Below are 18,611 nucleotides of genomic sequence, written 5' to 3' on the forward strand. Positions count from 1 at the left end.
AAATGATTAAATTCAATTAAATTTGATTTCTGATTCATCATTGCCCTTAATCTTCAAAAATTGTAACAAATAAATGCGTTGAATAAATGAAATAAAAACTAGCAACATGCTTAACCCCCCAATTAGGGATTAGAATTTGGGAAAAACTTTTGGTTGCTGAAGTCTACAACCATGTTGTGCTTGGAACATAATTTAGTATGAAAAAAGGCGCATGAATATATTTCATTGTAATAATTTTTAGTGGAAAGAGTTAACCTGGCCAATAAACGTGACATATATTTTAATCTATATCACTTCTATTGACTTAGTTGCACTGGTTTTATTGTAGCCGTTATGCCAATTTGCAGTGCATTTTCAGGTAGTTTTAGTAAATATTTCACCAATATTAACTTCGATTTCGTGTTTCAACAATTGAATCATCTCTCGCAAATCGCTGCTGATAGGCTGTCAATTGGCATTTCCGTTTCGGTTGATTATTTGATTTTCAAGGACAGTTGACAAAATATTAAATGTGACGCCGTAGACTATACCGACGGTCCAATATGCCAGTCGACCAAAATCAGCACCAAACAGTCACTCTCTCTGGATGCATCGGCTGCTTCATAGCGACATGTGGATTTTCCGATCCCGAATGCGACAATTTTATGGGCTCATCTTCAACTAAACACGTTGGAATGTGTTTTTTTATTGAGTATTTTCCAACTCTAGCCATAAGCAAAAGTTCTGGTACACAGCGGGTATTATTGGGTTGTACGAACGATTCGTTTGCACACGGTATCGCCTCTGCTTGCAACTTTGTTATTCTATCGTTCGTCCTTGGCTAGCCTTTAAGTCGATTACGTTGCAATTGAATATTTCTGGTGCATGCATTTTCGAAAATTTTGTATAGATTTCCAATATTTTTAGTTTATTTTAACACTTTTTACTCTAAATAGGAAATCTTTCGAATACAACTGCCGTTATTAGAATGAGAAGAGCACAGCATTTGTAATAAACGCAATTTCATTATAAAATATGTTTTCGCTTAGATTTCAGGTACACTAACTAACAAGTGCACTAACTAACATTTACATAAAAATTCAAAAAAATATCTTTTCAATCTTAGATCTAGTAAATTTAAAAAAATACCAAAATATTAATTTACCTTTAAATCTAAAACTATGTTTACAAAACAAAATATCACTTCAGTTTTAAATCTTAGTTCTACAAAAATATTTTCCTAGGTCCTAGGTGAGGTTAGGAACATAATAAATAGTTTAGAAAGTAGTCCAAATTCCAGAGTGGCACGAACAAAATCTATAGACAACTAAATTTTGAAATGTCACAGAGACCACAGAGACAAAGATCGATAATTTTTTGATTTAGCTCGTACCTTGCACCGTTTCGCCTCTTCAAGCGAGCCTGTTCATAGAGCGTCCCTACTCATAAAAGAGTGATCAGACCCATATAAGGGGTCAATATGGATGACTGATATGGAACTGTGGGATTAAGTCTGCACTCATACGCTAAAGACATTGACGGAGAACCATAGTCCATCAGCGGCGAAAATATTCAAAGAGACCTTAAACTTCAGCTACTATATACACATACATATATGTATGCATATTCAACGACTGTTTGTTTTTTGTTTGTCGATTTTTGCCAATATTAACAACAACAAGCAAATTGCCTTCTATGTGCAATAGGATTGGAATGAAATTGTTTAGGATTACAATATAATTTGTGCTTACAAACGTATGTACCTTCCATACATGCATATGTGTGTGTTGCTCATAACAACGATGACAATTTGCAGTTAGGCATTGCATTGAAGCTGTTGATTACATCGCCGCAATGTGGCGCAGGAATGGTTGGAATGTCAGGCCGTCATACATAGTACAGCTTCTTGAGTTAGCAATCTGGCATTTTATTGTACGTCCAGATAGTTTATGACTCGCTGATGAATTATTACGGTCACGTCCAAATCTCATATGTATGGATGTATTGTATTTTCCTGCGGAATGGCCAATTGTAAATTTAAATCAGTTTGACATCCGGGACAGCATCAGAAAATAAGAATTTAGCCACCGTTTTTTTTAAATTTTGCTTTCGTTTTGATGGGGGCTTAAGCCACAAAGTTAGCTTTGGGTGATTTCTACAAAATTTTGCTTTATATCAACAAGAAAGTGTTGTGTATTTTGGTTTATAGATAGAAAATGTTGCTTCTTATGTGCATCTTTGTTAAGCAGACAAATTTTTCATTCATATTTCATAATAAGGAGGATACGAGTATAATGCCAACGGTATTGGCTGCAATGAGATACTGTTGTACAGCGTATACCTCCATTTGACTTAAATTTTGTTAAAGTGTTTATTTTTCTTTATTCCTTGATAACATATATAATACTTATAGATGACATTTTCGAGAAGAAGAACTAAAGAACTACTGTAAAAAATTTATTTCTGCACTCCAAGCACAGGGCGCATTATGTAATGCGCTTCAATTATATTTTCAAGGTTTCTCGTTAATTTCTCCTTTTCCCCTTCCTCCCACACTACCCAATTGCCAATTTTTATATTTTTAAACTCACAGGCGGCGACTGGTAGGGAAAAGGCTTAGCAAGTTTGATAATTGTACCTTTTCTTAGTATAGGGTTTCCCCATGATGTGCAACTTACTCTTATTTTACTAACTAAATTTTTACCAACCTGCTAGATGCAAAACTGTGCCAGCGATTTGACAGACACTATTGAGATCCTCTAAATTGACACTTCTTTCAAAATATGCTAACCTATTTCATTGTAAAATATACTTTATACAATATCCTCAACGAAAGACGAGAATTAAGTGTGGGCTAACACCTTAAATATTTAGCTCACAAATTTTAACTAATAATAATAAAAAGGAAAGAACAAGAACAAGAAGGAGAGCTGCTAAAGTGAATTACAAATGCGTATTTGATATTATTCCATAAACAAATCAACTTAACCAAAAAACAACAAAATAGGAAGATGTCAAGTAGGTGAAACGGTTGAATTACCACTCTGGCACTCCCCAAATATCACTAAAGCTCCGTTTTGATACCATTATGGAACCTCCAATAGGAAGATATAAACAGCCAACCAAATCTGTTGAATGAATGGAGAATGTTGTTGGGCTTTAGGTCGACGCAATGTCCCAGGCTGTCGAAGAAAGAAGCACCCAGCGACCTTAATCGTGTAACTGCCAAACCCGGATTTTACAGAAAAAGTGCTCAGCAGTCCCCTTCTCTGAAAGCTCCACACAGCCTCTGCAATGGGCGTTAAATGGTAAACCTAGCTTTTTCGCGTGCTATTAACCAATGACCGGTAAACACAGCTACTAGTTTGGAAATTGAAGGGCGTGGAGTCCCCAAGACTTTCTGAGCTCTGCGCTTTCCTGAGAAATAAGATGTGCAATTCCTCTTTAATAACAATCTGGGGGATGCCAATGATCGGGTAGGTGGTCTCTGAAACCTCCTCAGTCCCCTTCCTGGTAAGCTCATCATTTCCCTCTGTGTCCATTTCCATGTAGATTTAATCTCCTCCTTACGGGAGTTGACTAGTTGCACACGTTCCCTAAGCATAATGCATACCAGCAGGATCGCAAAAACTTCTGTCTGAGAAACACGAGCTTTATTCGGCAGTTTCAAGCCGCCAGTGAAGACAGAAGTGCCAGCTTCGGTGCAGATTTTATCCTCGTCCCAATCCTGCCAACTTCGAAAGATTACCCTGGCACCACCCTCAAACTCCAGTTTGCGGTTAAAGAGATCTGTCCGAAGTGCAGAGAAATACAGTGTGAACTGGCAAAAATTTACCCATGTCTCTTGAGACATTTCCTCCAGGGGCCAACCTCCTTTAACCTGATTCGCCGTTGCCATAGTGCAAAGGTCCAAAAATCTAGCGCAGAATCTTTCTCTCGAACACTCCAAGCGTCGCTTCATCGGATGTGTCATCATCCAAGCTTCTGCGCCATACGTTAGGACGGGCATGATGAGCGTCTTGTAGAGTGTTAGTTTTGTTCGTCGAGAGAGAACTTTACTGCTCAGTTGCCTACTTAGTCCAAAGTAGCACTTGTTGGGAAGAGAGATTCTACGTTGGATTTCAAGGCTGACATTGATATCGGTTTTAATGCTGGTTCCTAAATAAACGAAGTCTTTTACAACCTCGAAATTATAACTGTCTACAGTGACGTGGTGCCGATACGCGAGTGCGCCGACTGTTTGTTTGAAGACAGGAGGTACTTCGTTTTGTTCTCGTTCACCACCAAACCCATTCGCTTTGCCTCTTTATCCAGTTTGGAGAAGGCAGAACTACGAGCGCGGTTGTTAAGGCCGATGATATCGATATCATCGGCATACGACAACAATTGTACGCTCTTATAAAATATTGTGCCTGAGCGATTAAGTTCTGCGGCTCGTGCCATGCTCTCCAACATCAGGTTAAAGATGTCACACGACAGGGAGTCACCCTGTCTGAAACCTCGTTTGGTATCAAACGGCTCGGAGAGGTCCTTACCAATTCTGACGGCGCTGCTGGTGTTGAGCAACGTCATCTTGCAAAGCCGTATTAGTTTTGTGGGGATACCAAATTCAGACATAGCGGTATACAGGTAACTTCTTTTCGTACTGTCGAATGCAGCTTTGAAATCGACGAAAGCATGGTGTGTGTCGATTCTCCTTTTGTGGGTATTTTCCAAGATTTGGCGTATTGTGAATATTTGGTCGATGGTAGACTTTCCAGGTCTAAAGCCACACTGATAAGGTCCAATCAGTTGGTTGATGGTGGGCTTCAGCCTTTTACACAATACGCTCGCTAGAACCTTATAGGCGATATTTAGAACACTAATCCCGCGGTAATTGGCACAGATTGCAGGATCGCCCTTCTTATGGATTGGGCAGAGCACACTTAAATTCCAATCGGCAGGCATGCTTTCATCCGACCATATTCTGCATAGGAGCTGATGCATGCACCTTACCAGCTCCTCGCCCCCATGTTTGAATAGCTCAGCCGGCAGTCCGTCGGCGCCCGCGGCTTTGTTGTTCTTTAGCCGTGATATTGCTATTCTCACCTCGTCATGATCGGGTAGCGGAACGACAATTCCGTCGTCAACGATTGGGGTATCGGGATCTTCACCGTTCCCTTCATAATTTAAGATTGCTCTGTACGTCAGTCACCAGTTCGCCGTCTTTGTTCTTACAGGAAAACGCCCCGGTCTTTAAACCTTCTGTAAGCCGCCGAACTTTCTGGTAAAATTTTCGGGCGTTGTTCCTGTTGGCCAACATCTCAAGCTCCTCGCACTCACGTATTCGGCCTCTCGTTTCTTCTTTCAGATAATACGTCTCTCTTCCTTTTTTAGCTCTCTGTAGCGATCCCACATGGCTCTCTTTGCGCCCGATCGCAGCGTGGCTCCATAGGCGACATCCTTTCTTTTAGCGGCAGCATGACATTCCTCGTCGTACCAACTAGTTCACCTAATTTAATAATTAACTATATGTATTAAACTTCTCTTTTTGCAAGACAAACACAAAATTAGTCAAGATCGGTGGTCTGTGTGATATATCTCTAATACCTCTGATTGATGAAATATCGTAGAGCACTTAACAAGTAGTTTTTTCTCTGCCAATTCAATGTTAGTAAGTAAGCCCCCAACTTCACTAATTGAGGTGACGTAATGAAGCATTTAGAATAATAGAAGTTACTTCGGAGGTTTAGATATGTTAATGATCTTTTCTTAAACTTTACCCCAGGAGTAGGAAATTTAAAATGTTTTATGGCTGTACCCTGACAGCTATTCCCCGTGTTGCAACATGCACGCAAGCTTCAGGGTTTTTTTTCTTAAATTTTTTTTCTATAACAAAAATGATTCAGAGTTTTTTTAAATTGTTTTTAAAACGGTGAACTATCGCCCGCCACGTTCCTTGTGCATTTCACTTAAAAAGTCCGCCAGACACAAGTGCGCGATTACAAATGTAGTCGATAAAACGATCACAGAAGAAGAACACGTGCTCCGCGCCTTCTATTGCATTGTTGCAGCTTGAACATAACACATCGTCCTCCATGTGAAAGCGATGGAGGTACTCCAAGAAACATCCGTGACCGCTCACGTATACTTATGTATGTACTTATGGTATATATGTACATAACTATAAGAAACTCTAATATTATTAAATTATGACTGACCTTCGGTCAAAATCAGTCAACAGTCCACCGTTTCGGATCTAATACGATTAAAAATTACTGTGAGAGAACAGTCCAAGTAGCATTGGATCTGTATAAGGCTCTCAAAATAGTTAGCCATTACATGCTACTTGTTAACATCGAAAAATCTACTCTCCAACAGAGGCTAAAGAGGTGGTCCTCACATTACCTGCGTTATCGGCACTTGTTAGTAATATTTCAAGATCAAACTCCAAAAAGAAGAGGATAAAACAAGGCTAGTGTCCTCTCTCACTAAGGGTGGCGATTTTTTAAGTCATTTTGAATAATTTTATTTATTTATGTATAACAGAGATATACGGTTTTTATTTTTTGAAAATCGCTGTTTTATGGCAGGTGGGCGCAGTTATTGACCGATTTCGTCCATTTTTAATACCAACTCATCTTGGATAAAGAGTAAAATGTGTAAATGTGTACATTTATTAATTTTGTATCATTATCTTGCTCACGAAAGGATGGGCAGGCGGACGCACAGACAAACATGGCTATATCGACTTTTCCCACCATTGTAAAAATTTTCATATAAATATGCCTATATCTTTCTCGATTACTTTATGAGGTTACATTCATTCATTGCAAGAACAAAAAAAATAATGCCCTTGTACAGAGGTGCGCGGGAGTATAAAAAGTGAAAAAAATAGTAAAAGTAATAGGATGGTAGTAGATAGTAGATAATATAGTATTAGAAGAAGTACTTTTTATAAAATGTATTTAAAATACAAACACAAAGTCAAAAACTATTTAAATACAATACAAAATAATAACTTTTTTTTTGTGTATAAAATATTTAATATCTCTGATAATAACTAATGCTTGGAGTAGGTAAATATTTGCAATTTAATTAAATTTTCACCCACGTCAAAAATGTTCGGTATAATTTTATTTTCCAACAATCTGCTAATTCTCAGCACTCGTGAAAAGATTACAGTTGCCTAACTTTACGCATTGCTTTGGCTTTAGCGGTGCTCAAATTTTGGTATGTGAATGCCTTATATATAAATGTGTGTATGTATTCATAGGCAGTTGTGTGTAGATGGGTGGTAATTCTCAGTATTACAACAATGCCTCAAATGTAACCCTGACATAGAATAAATTCAGACAGTTACATGGAAACATTCATGCTAAGACACTAGAGCCTGCATTACTAAGTGTACGAGTAGAGTTGACTTTAATGGTGAGAGGGATATCATCAAAAATGAAAATTTTAGATTTCCTGTATACGATTATAAAGATGCATGAAAAACTCATTTCCACTTCTGGGAAAAGGAAGCCGAATTTTTAATAGTTATATACTGGTATTAGAGGCCAACTACAGTTGGATTCAATTTATTATTCATTCATGGCTAAGGCAAGCCATAAACAAAACACTAAGCCTTGTCCATTCAATAAAGAATTGAACCACCATATTCTACTACCTATCATGTTCTGGTAAGGTAACCTTGGAAAATAGTTACACAATCATAGAAATCGTGGAGTCCGACGAATATGTGATTCAATTGCCCAAAAACTGAAACCTTCAAGTTTCGAGAATAAGCTCCATATGTGCGTGTCACAAAACTGGGCACGAAGAAATATTTTCAGACCGAATTGACACCTAAATCGACTTATTGTTTCGGTAACTGGTGTTGAAAAATTGGTCAATCAAGAAGATTTTGCAAATAGCGCGATGGAATTCGAAGAGGATAATTCCACTACAAGCTACTGTTATTGGACTTAACTCTACACTCGGACCTCTACTGCTGACCAGAAGCATCCATTTGTGAATGGGAAAAGTATTAAAAATCATCTATCCGCTTCGTGTAAAATAATCGTTTAAGGAAAAAGAACTGAATCCCAATAGAGCACTCCACTTCGGAACTCCCTCGCGGCACGTTAAATATTCTTTGGTACTTCAACCTATGCATTTAATTTGCTTACTTAAGCTGCTGTCGCATTTTCCCAGAACCAAATTTTTGTTATCCCTTGCACAAGCGTTGGTTGTCATTATGTAGTGACTTTTTTTATCACGTCGACATGGCGTATACACAACTTATTATTCTAACACTTTCAAATCGCTAGCAACTTAGGCAAATGAAGTGTATCACAAGACTATTAATTTTTCCTTAATGTTTCTTTTGGAAGGTCTGATTAGTTCGTTAATTTGGATTTCGATTTTGTATCAGTTTTTAATTTTGTTATTTTATTTCGAATGATATGTTAGCATAATTAGGAATTTAAACACATAGGTATACTAATACAATATTTACGTAAAAGTTCTTGGTGAGGTGGGACTCCAATTATAGCTTACGGTCATGTACAATAGATCATCAGAGGTTGCATTATGGCCGAATAATAATAATCTAAGGTATTAACCGGAGTAAATGTTAACCTTCTTGACCTTATAGTACAATAATTTGATTTCTGACTAATGAAGAGTTCTAGCACATTCCGTCTTAAACCTTTAACCACATTGCATACCATCTGTAAATAAGTTCAAGTTTGGTTCCAGATAATACACCTTTCCCACTATTTCCTTTAAGATGATGTTGATGACGAATCCGTTTGATGCGAAGTGGCCCGTTCTAGTTGGTGTGTATTCAAAAAAATATTCAAGAACCAGTACGGGTATTTCATATGTGTTGTTAATAACTATTACGCCATATACTCAGGTGGTATTCCTATAATGGGTTTTCCAATAACAGGTGTTACAGGTGAATGGTTTGCGCTATCGAGAGATGATTAACGATTTTTTATGGCCGAAATTGGATGGTATTAATCTGGGCCACGTTTATTTTCAACAAGACGGCGCTACATGCCACACAAGTAACGAAACCATTGATCTTTTACGGGAAAAGTTTCCGGACCATGTTATCTCTCGAAAAGATGATCACAGTTGGCCAGCGAGATCTTGTAATTTAACACCGTGTGACTTTTTCTTTGGGGTCACGTGAAAGAGAAGGTCTACGCCAACAGCCCAGGGTCGATTCAATACCTCAAAGATGGAATTCGTGAGGCTATTGAGGACATAGGGCATAAGGAAAATTTCATGAAAAGGATGTTGTCCTGTAAGCGTGGTCGTGGTGGTTATTTTCCACTATTAACGGCATACCTTCCTCTTTATAATGAAATAACCATCCGATCATTTATATTAAAAAATAGCATTTTTCTTTGAGTATCAAAAAAACACCTCTTATTATAAAACCCTTTATATGATCCGATGAAAGTCCCTTTCGTATTTTTTAGTTTACTCTATGGTGAATTCGAGTGGATTTGAAATTGAGATAGAAACTAGAATCAGCAAGGTGAGAGTACAAGTGAAAGCTACCGTAGTCGAATGCGTTGGTGTGTGACTACGATTCAGTGGTACTCAGGTTCAAACCCCCAAGCATGAAACACCATTGCCGCTCGGCAGGCAATGGCAAACCTCCCATGAAAAAGCTGCTCTTAAAAACTTTTCTGGCGTTTGAACGTGGCATAGTACTGTACATTGTTTGTTTTATTTTGTTGTGGAAAGCAAAATTCTTGTTGAAAAAGATAATAAATAAAGGCACTAATGTATGTGGGATCTAAATGAGGTGAAGAGCAATACATGTAGCAAAGTTCGGACGAGTTCTATTAAGCCGCTCTTGTAGTAGGTGTGGCACGGTTTATTTTTCACAATTTTATTTGCCTTGCATTTGTACCTAATGTGATGAATTTTGCATCTTTATAACATAGATAGCACTTTTTCTTACTTTTTGGAAAATTATTGATATATGGCGGGTAAACGCTATTGTTGACCGATTTCGGCCATTTTTAATACCAATTCACCTTGGACGAGAGTAATATTTGACAGAAGTTTCTTTGAAATTCATTGATATTTACTCAAGTTATCGAACGGACGGAATGACAGACGTTCTGATCCTTCTGGAGTACATATTCCCATATCTCTCCCGATTCTTTCTACTATTGCATAGAACCGTTACGTGAACAAAATTGCAATACTTACACTAAGTAATACTGTATACCCTAAGTACCTCCCTTTGGCACACACATGACGATGATAAAAACAGATGGGTTCTTATAGGTGGGAGGGGTTCACCCTTAAGTCATATAATCGACCATACAGTTTGTTCCCTCTATACAGCGATTAAAAACCTGTTGAATAGTCTTATAATATGTGAAAATAATTCATCAGTTACTTTTATTAATCATGACTTACTAATACTGTATCGTGGCAAACTTAAAACTTATTGGTATCCACTTTTAATTATAGATATTGCAAAGCTGGAACAACGTCGTAACGTAGTTAATTGGAATGCCAGGCATAACAACTCCAACACCTCTAATACCAGCAACATCTCATCCGGTAAATGTGCAACTCCTCTATCAGCCCCTGGCGGTCGTTCGCCCACAGAAGATGGAAAAGTTATATTCTATGCACCACCTGCAGGCGGCCTCAATACCAGTCAACCTTCGAGTCACACGCCATCGTTTATGATCAAACAGGAACCAACATTGCCGGCATTTTATCGCGAACGCAGTATCGAGGAGACCGAAGCAGCCCACGATCTACTTTCACTATCGCAAAGTCTACCGCCATTAACCCCGCCTTGCGTCGTCACCATCCTGCATCAGGAGTCGTCAACTAACCACAACCCCAACAGCACAACGCACCATCAAAATCAACTCCAACACCAAACACAACAAAAACCCATCATGCATGAGATATCCAGTGCTTCCAAACAGCAGAGAGTCGTTCCCCCACCACTCTGTGCTGCCACAATTGCCGCGGATAATTTTACCATATTCACCGTACAAGAGGTCCCAACGCCGCCACACACGGCAGCGTCCCTTGATCAAGGTCCGTCAAAAATACGTTATATAACCAGTGGCAACAGCAACTCATACGACAGTCACACAGGCGCAAACACGCCTGATCACTCAGAAAACTGCTCGCCGTTAACTCCACCAAATTCAGATCATTCATCTGATATTGACATAGATATGTCATCCTCCTCGGACTCGGGCCATTCTAACTCGAATTATCAACCAACACTTAAGTTATGGATCGATGAGCCAGGTGCATACAAGACACGACGTTCTTCGACAATGCCAACTGAAGAAGCATCCGATGCAAAAATAAGTCATTCCGTCAAACTCGGCCTTAATATATTGGATGGTCGCACCAAAGCGAGCCGCTGTGGCAAAGAACCAATAGAATCACATACAGTTGGTACTTTTGACTCCAACGTCACAAACACCGACTCCTATGTGAAAAAGAAACGTGGCAGCTACAAATGCTCTGAGTGCGGCAAACAGTACGCGACTTCTAGCAATCTTTCACGCCATAAGCAAACGCACCGCTCGCTCGATTCTCAATCGGCAAAAAAATGCAATACTTGCGGCAAAGCATATGTTTCCATGCCAGCTCTTGCCATGCATCTACTGACCCACAAACTTTCGCACAGTTGCGACATTTGCGGGAAACTATTTTCACGACCATGGCTGCTACAAGGTCATCTGCGCTCACACACCGGGGAGAAACCGTATGCTTGCTCGCACTGTGGCAAAGCCTTCGCTGACCGTTCGAATTTGCGAGCCCACATGCAAACGCATTCGATCGACAAAAATTTTGAATGCAAACGTTGCCACAAAACATTCGCTCTGAAGTCTTACCTAAACAAGCATCTGGAGTCATCATGTCTGAAGGATGTCATGGGTATCGAAGACGCAGCAGATTTGTACGGGGGTAATAGCACAGGCGATAGAGGCAAAGGCGAAGAAGGCGAGTCACCAACCGTTCAAAGCAGTGATGACAACGACGAAGATATTGTCGTAGCATAGCCGCCGAGAGCTGAGAAAAAGAAATAAAACGAATAACGGTAATTTGAAGGGTTATGCCCAAAAGAGCACAGTAAGATAATTTCAAAAGCAAAACTCATGAATTTTTTTTTTTTTTTTGTAAAACATTAAAAAAGCAAGAAGCATTCAAAACTTTAACATTCGATATGGTAATTAAGATTAAAACACGTAAAAGTAGTTTTTCTATAGAAAAAGTTCGATAGTTAAAGGAAAACGTAAAGGAAGAAAAAATAAGCAGAAGCTGTAAATTTTGCGAAAAGCAATTAAGCAACAATACAAAACCTACCAACTTTAAGTAAAAATCCCATGCAACGAATATTATGGAACATAAGTAGAAATTCTATATATCTATATATATATATAATATATATAGACATATATATACAAAATTATTAATATTGAAATTATTATCAACAAAATATTATTAGGATTTATTAATAAGAGATTTAAATTAGAAAGTGTGTTATGTTGGCACTTAAGGTAGGTGAGCATTTGATATATTCATAGTGAAAATTTAACAACCACAAAGTTATTAAAAACCCAGTGAGTAGTGCAATGTATTAAAAGCGAAAAGTATAGTTAATTCACAAATCAACAAACAGAAACACTTTAAGTAGGCTCAATTAGCTGAGTGGAATTCAAAGCGCCGATTATTTGAGATTATAGAGATCTTCGGTTAAGATCAAAGCCAATTTTCACGCATGTTTTATATATACATACATATATATACTTAGGTACTTATGTACATTTGCATACATACATGATTATACAATTTACATATATATGTATATACAATATACTCGTATATAATGTAATAGAAGGCATGAGAAGCAGTTGATATTTTTTTAGAGTATTTCATATACATATATTTTAAAAGTAAAGCAAAATGCATGCTAGTACCAAGGAGGCAAATAAACTTGATATTAAATGCATAAACTTTAACTAAACTATTATCAAAATAATATACCTAGAATAGCAATTTAACAAAATAATACATACATACATTCAACTTCAAATAACTTACAAAATTAAAACCGATAAAATTCGAAGAAAACCTGGCTTATAAAGAAAATTACAAAGACGATTGGAAAATTGGGAAAAGTCGGAATCTGGCATTTTTACTACCTACTTTATTTTTATAATTCATGTACTTTAAATACGTATCGAATGGCTAGCGGATATTAGGATTTTGTTTCAAGTTCTCTACACACATTGCTTTTTTTCGGTTGATTAAGTAGCTGCCGTCCATAGCAACATCAATTTTATGTTACACAGCAGCGCTGGAAAATGTCTATGTACCTATGTACGCACCACATATGTGTAGGCACAAGGAGTGCATTTTTCAATTTGGCCACTAAGGCAAGTTTTTCAACTCACGGAATAATATTCACTTTGCCACGGCGCTTTGACCGAATTTGCGTGAACGTCAAGTGTAATCTTATTGAAATAAATAAAATATCATGCACATCATGCGATCATCAAAATAATATAAATAAAGAAAGCAGGTGTTAGTGTTGCATGTGTTTCTAGCAAGGTGGCAAAAGCCGTGCAAAATGTAGATTTTTCATTCACTACCAATGTTTGCTCCGAAACCTTTTTTTCGTGTAACGAAGAAAGTGTTAGAAATGGATATGGCTGTTTAGGTTATTACTTTCTCTGTAGAGTGTTTAGTTTGCTCGCTCTATAGTTTAATAGACAGAGAAAGTAATAGCCTAAACAGTCGGCAGCGTTAATCGCGACTACCGCGCCGTTAATTCCGATTAAAATTGTAGTGTGGCAAACGGTTGTTACGCGGGTTAGTGAACAGCTGATTTGCTTATTGGATAGTTTGTCAGAAAAAGATGGACTTCAGGCAACAATTACAGGTATTAGCTGCCCTGACACTAAGAAATAATAATTTATTTAAGAAATTTTAAATTGCAATTTCTCAAACTGCTCCGAAATATTAAAACAATTAATGTAATTTCAGAAATGTTAGTGCAAACTAGCAATGCATCCAGTTTTTCTTATTTTTAAAAGTTTCATTATTTTTCATTCACAATAGATATTAACTGTCATTTTTCGGCAATGTTGATATCGAAAATTCCTCTAATCCGCTTAAATTATGAGAATTACGTCTAGTTGTCAATCCGCACTTAGTTCCTGAGATAATTCCGAATTAAGACGTTAATCCCGATTAACGCAACCGTCTTTCTAGACCAAAAACGCCATTTATTTTAACACCTAAACGATATTCGGTTTTTGTATTCCATATTACAGAAGACAAATAGGCGCTCTAGTAAATGCATGAAAATGCTTATTACATATAATAAATGTTGGAGCAGGAGTTCAATAATTTCATTTTCTGTGAATGATTTTGTACTGCATTTGGGTGTAATTTAAGAAATAAATACAAACATTTTTGATACATCCAACGGTCATTTGAGCCCTCGCCATGTCTTAAAATATCAAAATCTCGATTATAAAGGGTGGTTATGTTTCAAGGGCCGGTGTTGATTTTGAATAAAATACAATTTTTTTAGGAAATTATTGTTATTTCTCTTATGATAATATTGGTATGGCTCAATTAGGTATGGAACAAAATATCGGTCAAATGGCCGCCGCCTCGGCAGCACACCTCCATCCGATGGTCCAAATTTTCGATGACGCTGAGGCATAATTGAGGTTCTAGGCCGTTAATGTGCCGAATTGTCTAATCCTTTAGCTCTTGAATTGTTGCTGGCTTATCGACGTACACCTTTTCTTTCAAATAACCCCAAAGAAAGAAGTCCAACGGTGTCTTTGACGTTTAGGTGTGGTTCACATTCAACATCGGCCCTTGAAATTTAACCCCACTTTAGTTCGGTTTCCGCTCTTTCAAAAGCAGATAAAAGTTGTAGTGTGTCAGAGTTATTTTAATTTAGTTTCCAATGTTATTCAGCACAATTGAAATATAACCAGCCACTATTTTTATTTTGCTCATTTGCGTTTTAGTGGTCAGCAAACGATTTGAAAAGTCACGATTTTTCAAGAAAGTAAGAATTCGTTAAGCCTTTAGATATTAATTTTTGGTAGATATCCAAAACTCCACCAATTCGAAAAAAGAAAATCTATTTTTGAAATTAGTCCTGCAAGAGAGTTTAATCAGGTTATCTTAAAGTGGTTTTTGTTGCAGCTGAAACATTAAAAGGATCTTCGATCCAAGCACAATGTAGAGAGGTTGTCCATGAAAAGAGCCTGGAATTGCTGTGAAAATATTCGCAATAGAGACTGAGTAATTATGTGATTCAAAGAAACAATCTTAGCAACTATTCGCATCATTTTTTCTAAACTTCAGTTTTTTCCGATGTGCTGTAGTCTTCTTTAAAATTTGCGAGATGTGAATGATATTGTTTTCACTGCTTTATTCAAACGTTTAATTTGTCAAACACATCACGCAAGTTGTTCTGCTTTAGCAATAAATACTTAGAGTTTTCATTACTTTGATCTTGTAGGCTCCCTATAGGTAATACCACATGGCATACGGAGTATTGCTACGAATAAGCTCCTTTAGCGGCCAGACATTGGTCGAGCACAAAATTTTTTACTTTTCATTTTCTATATTAATTGATCACTAAGTCTACAGCGGTATTATAGATTTATCAACTATGTAATAGTGTTGTTAGACGAAAAGGCCATACTTTTCTCGGTGATGCATCTGCAATAACGTTAGCCATGTCAAAAGCAACTGGTATAGGAAGCTCTCCTCAAAGATATGGGGTTTTGTCACTTCGTCAGATATTATAAGTGGGTTGCAAGATACTGGGATTTATTCATTTAACACATTTTTCCGCTTTTGTAATGAGCTATACAGTAACATAATGCAGTGAATAAAGATTCAGGGCCTTCTCTGGCTAGGTCATGTCGTACGAATAAATGCAAACGCTCCAGCCCTAAAAGTATTCGCCAATGTGAGCAGAGTAAGAAGAAGTTCTTCTTTGCGTTGAAAATATGAAATGGATAAGAGCTTGGTTTGGCATGGTGAGATCAACTGATGTTGGCAGGCGCGAGGAAGAAACAACTGACACACTTTGTTAAACTCAGATAAAATTGCTTAGACGATTAACACTCAAACAAAAAGAGGAAACTTTGCAACTTTCTGTTAAAAAAATCGAAACTCTTGAAGCACTGTGACATGAAAGTCCTCGAGATATGATTTGAACTTACTTGTGAAAAGCTATCCGTTTTCATAAATGAATTACTCCTTATTTATCGAATATATCAAATAATTTTTTAATACTTCAATGAGTTCAAGCAGTCTCAATTAAACAGACCAAAGTTAAATGTCGCAAGCAATAAAAAGGTTCTTTAAAACCTGGACATTCGTGAGCATACCACTTCCGCTGCTCAACTTCTAGTCACTCGACTAGAGCAGACGTATCATATGTATTCTCAAGATGAAGCCCCTGCGACTATTGTATGTTTCCAAAAATTAAGAAATGGCTGGACGGTAAAACATAAGGTCTAATGAAGGAAATTGATGAAACAAGTTACTATTTTGGAGATCGCGTACAGTTTGGAGAGTTTGAAAAATTTAGGAATACAAGCGTATTGATCTAAGAAGAGGTTATGTTTCAAAATAAAACCCTTTCTGTCAAAGAAAGAGCTCCTTATTTTAATTTACAGACACACTAATTTATCCTCGTACTTCTTTTTTAGTTTTGTTTCTTCCTCAATTGTTTAGAATCCTATCCACGACCTTTCAGTTTATTTTCTTAATACAAATGATCTGGCATCATAAGATTTGTCGGCAAATTTATGGATTTTGTTGTTGCGTTGTCATGATTATTTGCAAATGCTTTTCACATAGTAGCGAACTGCATTTACCGCACGAAAACTGATGAATCTCTTGGTAGTTTGGAAAATGTTCTATACATTTGCGTTCACTTGCGGACTTCCAAAGGTGGTTTGAATATAATTTTCTAGTTTTTTACATCAAGCGATTAGATTTGGGATAATAAGCTTTGAATTACACATGTGGATACATACTTTGTATGGGGCTCATGTTTTAAAAATTGTATAGTCCTCTTTTCTTCTGTGGTGTCAAGCTTTGAACAAAATTTGAGCAAGGTTTCTTTATTAGCTGTAAAATATAAACCTTCTGGCATTTTTGAAAATGATTTATATAATATATATTATTATTATAATTTCAATGTCCAAAAGTTAATAAGGCGCTTTTAAAACTTTAGTAATTCTCATGCACTCAAAAGTTTTTACTTTTTGTCTTAAGAGATTTTGAACGGGACTCGCTATATAGTCTTCCCCCGTACAATAGTTGATAGTCTAAATCTTATCAATCTTACCAATCTTGGTAGTCGTAGAAAAACGCTGAGAATAATATTTATGTGTGACGGAAGTAAATCTTAATATGCACTTTGGGGTATCAAGGCACTTTAGGCCTCTTTTAAACCATGTAAAGCAAATTACGATCTTAATGGAACATTCCAATCCTTATGCCAAGATTTTAGCTCTCATACCAGTACTTTTGATACGACGGACTCGCTTTTTACCGTCAAGAAAACGATACTATCCCTTCTCCATAAACGATTGACGATGATCTAACTCGTAACTTATTATTCAACTGATGATTTTTTCTGTAGCAGAACAGTTTTGGATCCTGCCACTTAACGATCTCCCGCCTTTCTTATTATGCAACAGGTGTAACAAAAATTATCCATATATCATGCGGATTGCGCCCCTCGTGCCGATTGGACGGCGGGACTACAACTCGTTGGATTTATTATTAATGAGCGTTTTCGATTCGTCATTTCTCTGCTCGATTTGCGAAACGAAATTGCCGAGCGAGAAGTGCCGCTATAGTCAGTACGGTTTGTTACTTCATAAAACTGTTATAACTCACTATATTCAGTGCTGCCAACTCTCTTTTCTGATATCAGGCAAGCTAGGTAAGCAAGGTATAATTACCGCGTTCATACAGGGCAACTTTTTTTGATTCAACTCGTAACTTTTGGAAGAGGAGGAGGCGAGGAAAGGAGAAGGAGAAGGACACTAATTCCCTGTAGGAACGCGGTCTTATTAATACACTTTATGTGCTTCCAAAGAAATGTAAATTTTGGAAGTTCTTTTGCCATTGATTAAAGGGCCGTTTATTTTATTTTTTTTTTTTTTTTCTTGTAGAATCTGTTGTTTTTAAGTTGCGCATTGTTTTAAAGGAAGATAATTGTAAATGAGAAACATTCATACATAACTTAACCTAAGCCGGTTTTCTTGCCGAAAAACTATCAATTGTAGTCTAAGTAATTTTCACGGATTCAACTTCTTAACTCTACTATGTATGTATTTACATTCAATTACTCGAAAATAAGAAAATTGAGAGCAAATATTTAGAAACATATCACAAGGACAATACTTAAGCGTAAATAAAGTATATAATAAAAACTAAATATATGAATATAATATTAATTAAACAGCTATTAATATGCATACATATTTACATTGATTTACAAAGAAATCACAAGCTGCGTTTTTAATTTATAACTTAAGCAAATTTCAATTAATAACAACGTGAGAAAAAAGTCACTTTTATGCAATTTC

General features: G+C 37.0%; 1 protein-coding gene across 1 annotated transcript in view; it reads left to right on the plus strand.

Annotated features, from left to right (window-relative positions):
- Positions 1-12,080, plus strand: part of LOC128861722 (Krueppel-like factor luna) — a 30,750-nt gene extending 18,670 nt beyond the window's left edge. The window contains exon 3 of the mRNA XM_054100068.1: positions 10,450-12,080. Coding sequence (XP_053956043.1) covers positions 10,450-12,020 — 1,571 coding nt within the window. The 3' untranslated portion in view covers positions 12,021-12,080. The remainder of the gene's footprint in view (positions 1-10,449) is intronic.
- Positions 12,081-18,611: the final 6,531 nt, after the last annotated feature.

Source organism: Anastrepha ludens, chromosome 4 (genome assembly GCF_028408465.1).
Source record: "Anastrepha ludens isolate Willacy chromosome 4, idAnaLude1.1, whole genome shotgun sequence".
NCBI classification, from domain to species: domain Eukaryota; kingdom Metazoa; phylum Arthropoda; class Insecta; order Diptera; family Tephritidae; genus Anastrepha; species Anastrepha ludens.